Source organism: Dipodomys ordii, unplaced genomic scaffold, assembly GCF_000151885.1.
Source record: "Dipodomys ordii isolate 6190 unplaced genomic scaffold, Dord_2.0 Scaffold81, whole genome shotgun sequence".
Taxonomy (NCBI): domain Eukaryota; kingdom Metazoa; phylum Chordata; class Mammalia; order Rodentia; family Heteromyidae; genus Dipodomys; species Dipodomys ordii.
Window position 1 is genome coordinate 3,157,178 of NW_012267297.1, and position 8,210 is coordinate 3,165,387.

The window sequence follows — 8,210 nt, forward strand, 5'->3', positions numbered from 1 at the left end:
CGGGGGCGGGGGCTGGGGGCACGGGGGAGGCCGGGGCTCAGCTACCAGCCCGGCCCTCGAGGCTGAGGCCTGCGGACCTGCAGGGCCGCGAGTTCGAGCCCCGGGCCGGCACTAATAAGTGAACGGATGCATGCAGCGCAGGGCCGCGCCAACCGGCGCGTGTGCGCGCGTGTGTGCATGCGTGTGTGTGCGTGAGTATGCGCCTGTGTGCGCGCGTGTGTGCGTGCGTGCGTGTGCGCGCGCCTGTGTGTGTGTATGTGTGTGAGTGCGCACACATGTGTTCGTGCATGCGTGTGTCTGCATGCGTGCGTGTGGGCGTGTGGGCGTGTGAGTGTGCGCGCGTGAGTGTGCACGTGAGTGCGTGTATGAGTGTATGCATGCGTCAGTGTGCGTGTGAGTGCGAGTGTGCATATGTGTGTGTGCTTTGCATGTGTTGCGTGCGTGTGCACCGGTGTTCATGTGTGTACATGTGTGCGCACATGTGTACACGTGTGTTGTTGTTGCTATTAAGGTGTTATACAGAGGAGTAACTTTCCCTGCCCACTCCCTCCCTTCCTACCTCCTTCCTTCCTTCCTTCCTTCCTTCCTTCCTTCCTTCCTCCCCTCTCTTTCTTTCTTTCTTTCCTTCCCTCCCTCTTACCTTCCTTCCTTCCCTCCTTCCTTCCTTCCTTCCCTCCTTCCTGCCTTCCTCTTTCTTGCTTTCTTTTCTTTCTTTCTCTCTCTGTCTCTGTGTCTGTCTGTCTGTCGCTCTCTCTCTCTCTCTCTCTTTCTCCCTCCTCCCTCCTTTCCTTCCTTCCTTCCTTCACTTTGGGCCGTGGCTCTATTTCTCATCAGACACTCTTCGTGTGTTTCTGTTTTCCGGCTCTCTGATGTAAAAGCTGATCCTTGATCATGTGGTAGACACTGATCCTTGGTCATGCGGTAGAGCCGCAGACGCCCGCTCGTTTCTGATAGAAATCCCAGGGGCTGATCTTGTTTTTAATTTAATTTTTTTTAAGCATTACAAAACGCAGAGCTCTGTCTTCCGTTGCTGTTCATGCCATTATCGACAAAGCCTTCTTACGTACATGTGTTCTAGACTTTTCTACCTCCAGAGAATACCCTAAGGGTCTACATTCCCATGCTTCAAAACAGGGAAGTCTGCAAAGCGAGAGCTTGGCTGGGTCCCCTGCTTCCTAGACTTTAGAACAGTAGACATGCCTTGCAGCGCGGGTTTCCTTGGTTCAGGTGTGACTCCGGACAGGATCCAAGGAGCAGGTTTACGGCCTCATCTCTGGGTTTTATGGGGATTTCATTGACCCGTCTGTGTTAGCCTCTTAGGACACGTGTGAACCTTAACAGGACACAGGAAAGGCCGGCCCGATCTTATTTAAACAACAACAACAACAATAACAATAACAGCAACTCTCCTCTTTTCCTCCCAGGCTGTGAGCAGGGCTCCGAGAGTTACTATTGGCTCTACGTCTTTTTGGGCAACATGCTGCGAGGCGTGGGCGAGACCCCCATTGTGCCCCTGGGGATTTCCTACATCGAGGACTTCTCGGAGGAGGGGAACTCTTCTATTTACTTAGGTGAGACACCAACCACCTGACCTAGACCCATGTCCTCTCCCCGCGTCCCTCCTGCAAGAACAGCACCACCCATGGAAGGCTTTCACCCCGGAGGAATCACGTAGGGAAAGCGCCCTGGAGGCTTTTCTTCTTTAAAACGATATATGCATATATATATAGTTATGCCAAGCGTATGGGCGCCTGCCTGTAGTCCCAGCTCCATGGAGAGAGCTGGAGAGGAAGATTGTAGTCCAAGACCGCTCCCAGACGAGAAATCATCATCTTCTTCAGGGCTGGACCTGGTGGTGGCTCCCGCCTGTCATCCCAGCTACTCAGGAGGCTGAGATCTGAGGATCAGGGTTCAAAGCCAGCCTGGGGCAGGAAAGTCTGTGAGACTCTCATCTCTGGTGAACCAACAAGAAACACCAGTAGGGGCTCTATGGCTCCAGGGGTCACGTGCCAGCCTTGAGTTGAAGAGCTCAGGGACAGCGCCCAGGCCCTGAGTTCAAGCCCCAGGACCAGCAAAAAAAGTTATCAATAAATAAAGCAAAAAAAAAAAAGGGCTGGGGGTGTGGCTCAAGTGAGAGACCACCCCTGTTGCAAGCACCAGGCTCTGAGTTCAAATCCCAGTGCTACAGAGCGAGGTCAGGGAGCTCTGTAGTCTTGGCATTTGACTCATTGGGTCTTATGTTCCCAGGTATCTTGCATGCCGTAGCAATGGTCGGCCCCATCTTGGGGTTCCTAATGGGGTCTGTGTTTTCCCAAATATACGTGGACGTCGGATTCGTGGACCTGAGTAAGTGACAGCCCAGACAAGGAAGTTTCTGGAAGAAAAAGCCGGGCAGTGGAGCCTGTGTGGTTCCAGTGGTAAAGCATTAGCCTTGCGTACAACAGCTCAGGGACAGTGCCCAGGCCCTGAGTTCAAGCCCCAGGATTTGCACCAAATAACAACAACAACAACAACAATAATAATAATAATAAAATTCAGCTATGCCATGCTTTGGCTTAGCAATATGACACACACTTGAGATTGTTCCCCGGGTAGGAGAGCAGCAAGGCCAGCGAGTTTGCTTTTCAGTGGGTGGTAAATTGGACAGGGAACTACACCAGCTGCCATTTGCTGTGTTGAATCTGCTGACCCCTCCCTCCAACCCGGGAAGAGGGTGGAAGGGGTGACCAGGACCGAGCACCCCGTTCTCATCCTCTGCCTCGTCGAATTGAAACCCCACTGGACCCCTGAAGAGCTTTTCTGAAAAACTAGGTAGTAAAGCAAAGATTACCCCCCACCCCAAATCGATGTCAAACTCCATCAACTGGCTTGTTCACGGCCCGCCACCCGTAGTGATCATTATCAATCCTGTTCCCAAAGGTGGTGCAAAGATAGCGATCCATGTGGATAATGATCATTACAATGATAACGCTAATGCCAGTTATCATTATCAATGTCACAGTCATTATTGATTCCAAACTTATCAGTGTTGATCCCAAACTTACCATCCATGTTGTTACCATTATCACTACTGCTCCCGAACCTGCCATGGTCAGTATTGTGAATTATCTATCAATATCATTATCATCTATCCTCAAAATTGTTCGCAAACTTACCAATATTGATCCCACACTTAACCCTCATCAATCCTGCCATCATTATCACTATTGTTATCATTAGTAATATGGTGCCAAGCTTAGCATGATCTATATTGATACTGATCGTTATCGATAACACAATCATGACCAAGGCTGTTCCAAGACTTAGCATGATCAGTACTGTTACGGTTTCCACTATTGTTCATGATATTGATCACAATAATGATCAATACTGAGCATGCTCCGTTTGAGGACAGTATTGATAATGACAATAGTGGAAACTTACTATTCAAATGAGTGCTGTTGTTATCATGATCAGTACGACCCTCCACATGCTCAGTACTGTTCCCGAAGTTAGCGTGATAGATGTGGCTCAGTGTGCCCTGGTGGTCAGTGCTGCTCCCCAAGTCCTCCTCCTCCGCCTCGGGGTAGCCTCATGGACGTGGCCCGCGATCGATCCGTGATGGGTGGTGGATGGTGGGTGGTGGGTGATGGGTGATCGATTGGTGATGGGTGATGGTGGTGGGTGATGCTGGTGGGGGGTGGGTGATTGGTGGGTGATTGATCGGTGGTGGGTGGTGGGTGATCGGTGGGTGATTGATTGGTGGTGGGTGGTAGGTGATGGGTGATTGGTGATTGATCGGTGCTGGGTGATCGGTGGGTGATTGATCGGTGCTGGGTGGTCGGTGGGTGATTGGTGGGTGATTGATCGGTGCTGGGTGGTCGGTGGGTGATCGGTGCTGGGTGGTCAGTGGGTGATTGATAGGTTCTGGGTGGTCGGTGGGTCGGTGGGTGATTGATCAGTGCTGGATGGTTGGTGGGTGATTGATCGGTGCTGGATGGTTGGTGGGTGATTGATAGGTGGTGGGTGGTGGGTGATCGGTGGGTGATTGATCGGTGGTGGGAGGTGAGTGATCGGTGGGTGATTGATCGGTGCTGGGTGGTCGGTGGTCATGCCGTGGGGCTGGGCTGACCACCGCCCGCCGCCCGCAGGCTCGGTGCGCCTGGGCCCGCAGGACGCGCGCTGGGTGGGCGCCTGGTGGCTGTGCTTCCTGGTGTCCGGGCTGCTGTCCGTGCTGTCCGCGCTGCCCTACTTCTTCCTGCCCAAGGACCCGCGCGCCGCCTGCAGCGGCTCCGCCTCCGCGCAGGGCCTCAAGGCCGCCCAGGAGCCCGCGCTGCCCGCCCGACGCCCCAGCCAGACGCCGCCCGCGCTGCGAGGTGAGGACGGGGAGGACAGCCAGGAGGACAGACGGGAGGACAGACGGGAGGACAGACGGGGGACAGCCGGGGGTGGGCAGCCGGGGGTGGGCAGCCGGGGATGGACAGCTGGGGGTGGGCAGCCGGGGATGGACAGCTGGGGGTGGACAGCCGGGGATGGACAGCCGGGGGTGGACAGCCGGGGATGGACAGCCGGGGATGGACAGCCGGGGATGGACAGACGTGGGGACAGCCGGGGATGGACAGCTGGGGGTGGACAGCCGGGGATGGACAGCCGGGGATGGACAGCCGGGGATGGACAGACGTGGGGACAGCCGGGGGTGGACAGCCGGGGGTGGACAGCCGGGGGTGGGCAGCTGGGGGTGGGCAGCCGGGGATGGACAGCCGGGGGTGGACAGAGGGGTGATCAGTGAGGGGCGGTCAGTGAGGGGGTGGCCATATAGATACAATGTAGTCATATGAAGTCAGTCTTAATATATATGTATAAATATAATGTAATACATTAATATTGATAAGGTATACCATATATACACATACATAGTATATGCAAATAGATGCTATAATATAATATTCAATATAATATATTACCTAGGATATGTAATTCTATCCTATATAATATATTTATATTTGTATGTCTTGCATAATACATATTATATATAAGTAAGTATAAATATATAATATATGATATAAATATATAATATATGCACAACATATAATAAATATATTTTATATAATATATTACATATCATATTATATATTATGTATCATATAATAGCTAATACTATAGAATAATATGTGATAATTTATATATTTTATATATTATAAATGTATAATATATAAACTATATAATATATAATTAATATAGATTGTGTATAAATATAAACATATATTATACACATATATATGTAGAATATATAATATATAATATTATACAATGTGTCATGCAGTGTTATACAATGTGTAATATTTATTTATATTTGTACACATGTAGTGTGTAATATATTTATAGACACGGTTATACCCTCGTGTATGATATGTTCTCATAAACGCATGATGGGTTCTACACACGTGTCATGTCATCTGTGGCATGATGAAGGCATGTTCACAATCGCCCTGGCCTGCTCCTGGCGTTCCCCCAGCCCGCGCGTGGCTGATGGGCGATGGGGCTGGAGGTGGCGGGCGGGGCCGCGGGGCCCAGGCTGAGCGGCGTCCATGCTTCCTGCTTCCTGCTGGCTGCCTGCAGGCTTCCTGCTGTCCATGAAGCGTCTGCTGTGCAACAGGCTGTACCTGCTGTTCCTGGTCACCACGGTGTTAAAGGTGAGCGCCTTGATCGGCGCCTTCACCTACCTCTTCAAGTACATGGAGCAGCAGTACGGACAGCGCATCTCCCATACCAACTTCCTGCTGGGTAAGCCCGCCCCGCCCCGGCCCCCAGCCCTCTCCCCGGGGTGCAGCCTGGGGGTACAGGGCCTAGGCCTCAGGCCTCGCTTGCCAGTGCTCCCTGATCGACCGCCAGCTCCTCAGGAGGCTGAGGTCTTGAGGATCCAGGTTCGAGGCCAGCCGCGGGCAGGAAAAGTCTGTGAGACTCTTATCCCAGCAAAAAGCCAGAAGCGGAGCTGTGGTTCAAGTGGTAGAGGGCTAGCCTTGAGCAAAAGCTCAGCACCCAGGCCCTGAGTTCAAATCCCACAACCAACTAAACAAAACCCTAGAACACGGAGGTTTCCTAAAGAAATGAGCCGGGCAACCGTGGCTCACGCCTGTCATCCCAGCTCCTCAGGAGGCTGAGATGGGAGGATCTTGAAGCCTGACCTATCCTTGAGCAAGAAAGCTGAGAGACAGTGCCCAGGCCCAGAGTTCAAGCCCCAGGACCAGTACGAGAGAGAGAGAGAGAGAGAGGAGAATCAATGTAAATACACCATACTGTATTCCTAACTCACCACAAATATTCTTATTTTAGACAATATCTTTTGCTGTCATGACAGAGAGCGGTGTGGCTCCTATTATATTGTCCCTAAAAGTCCCGTCATGTGACAGCATTGCAAATACTCCCTAAATGCGAGTTTGAATGAAAAATTCAAGCACTATGGAATCACAGTATAAGTAAAATAATCACGTGAAGAATAATTGGCAAACGAACTTGCTAATGCATCGGGGCAGAATTCTGTGTGAACTTGTGGTTGAAAACAGTGGAAAATGTCCAAGTCAAGATTTTGCTTCCAATAACCAAACTGGGATGGGTTTTATTTGTCTGTCTGAGAAATATTCTTCCTCATTAGCTCTTGCTGAAAAATGAAATGGAAAAGGGATAGATCATTTTAGTACGGTCTAAAGACTTGTTCATTCTCCTGGTTGGATGAAGAAAGGGAAAAGATATTGGTTCTCGTATGTGATTTTCCTACTTGGATGAATAAAAGAGGATATTAATTCTAGTATTCAGTTTTCCTGAGGGATTTTTGTTTGTTTGTTTGTTTGTTTGTGTTGTTGGTCCTAGGGCTTGAACTCAGGGCCTGGGCACTGTCCCTGAGCTTCTTTTGCTCAAGGCTGGTGCTCAACCACTTGAGCCACAGCACCACTCCCCATTTTCTGAGTGGTTCCTGGGAGATCAGAATCTCACAGACTTTCCTGCCCTGGGCTGGCTTCGAACCATGATCCTCAGATCTCAGCCTCCGGAGTAGCTGGGATGACAGGCCCAGTTGCTGTCAATTTACAGAAGAAAGAACAAAACAAGCCCACATAGCAGATATTATATATATATATATATATATATATATATAATACAAATAGGCATATGTATTATATATATATATATATATAATACAAATAGGCATATGTATTTCTGATAGATAAATATTTCAGATAGATAAATATCTCTGTCATCCTTTTACTACTGAACAAATCAACTCCTTATTTTATAAGTCTGTCTGTCTCTGTCTGTCTGTCTGTCTCTCTGTCTCTCTGTGTCTCTGTCTCTGTCTCTCACACACACATCCACACGCATACACACACACACACACAAGGCACACTGGCTTGGCTTGCCAGTGTCTGCGTTTCCAGTCTGAGGTTGTCTGCACCCGCCCTTCTGGTGGTGGGGGGCTGCTCTTTTCTGTGCTGACCCTCCTCTGTTGTGTTTGATTCTCAGGGGTCATCACCCTGCCCACCATGGCTTCTGGGATGTTTCTCGGAGGTTACATCATTCGAAGGTTCAAGCTGAGCGTGCTGGGCATCGGGAAGCTGCTGTTTGCCACGACCCTCGTCTCCGTCCTCCTCCACACGGTGTATTACGTCCTGCTCTGTGACAGCCCCGCGGTGGCCGGCCTCACGGTGCCCTACCACGGGTCTGTGTCACCCTGGGTCCCCAGAAAGATCTGTCCAGATTTACCTGACAGAGAGATTCTCAGCCGGGCGCCGGGAGGGGTTGGCTGTCCCAGCTGCTCAGGAGGCTGAGATCTGAGGATGGCGGTTCAAAGCCAGCCCGGGGCAGGAAAAGTCTATGAGACTCTGATCTCCAATAAAGCACTCCCAAAGTCCCGATGGGCGCCGTGGCTCAGGTGGTAGAGCGCCCACCCTGAGCTGAAGAGCTCAGGGTCAGCGCCCGGGGCCTGAGTTCAGGTTCCAATGGCAGGACTGGCAGCAAAGAACTCTCCCTGCTCACGCAGGCTGCCAGCGGCCAGGAGGGGCCAGGGCAGAAACACCTTCCACCCAGGGATGCTGCCCTCCCTCCTCCCTCCCTCCCCTGCTTCCCTTCCTCCCCCTCCTCCTCTTCCTCCAACCTGCTCCTTCCTCTCCCTCGCTTTCCCCTCTCCCTTCTCCTTCCCTCCCCTCCTCTCCCTTCTTTTTCCCTCCTCCTCCCCTCCT

At 51.1% G+C, this 8,210-nt stretch overlaps 1 protein-coding gene across 1 annotated transcript in view; it reads left to right on the forward strand.

Moving 5' to 3' along the window:
* LOC105992235 (solute carrier organic anion transporter family member 1B2-like) overlaps positions 1-8,210 on the forward strand; it is a 34,036-nt gene that overhangs the window by 11,983 nt on the left and 13,843 nt on the right. The window contains exons 3-7 of the mRNA XM_013025057.1: positions 1,425-1,571; positions 2,248-2,346; positions 4,131-4,355; positions 5,599-5,763; positions 7,495-7,735. Coding sequence (XP_012880511.1) covers positions 1,425-1,571; positions 2,248-2,346; positions 4,131-4,355; positions 5,599-5,763; positions 7,495-7,735 — 877 coding nt within the window. The remainder of the gene's footprint in view (positions 1-1,424; positions 1,572-2,247; positions 2,347-4,130; positions 4,356-5,598; positions 5,764-7,494; positions 7,736-8,210) is intronic.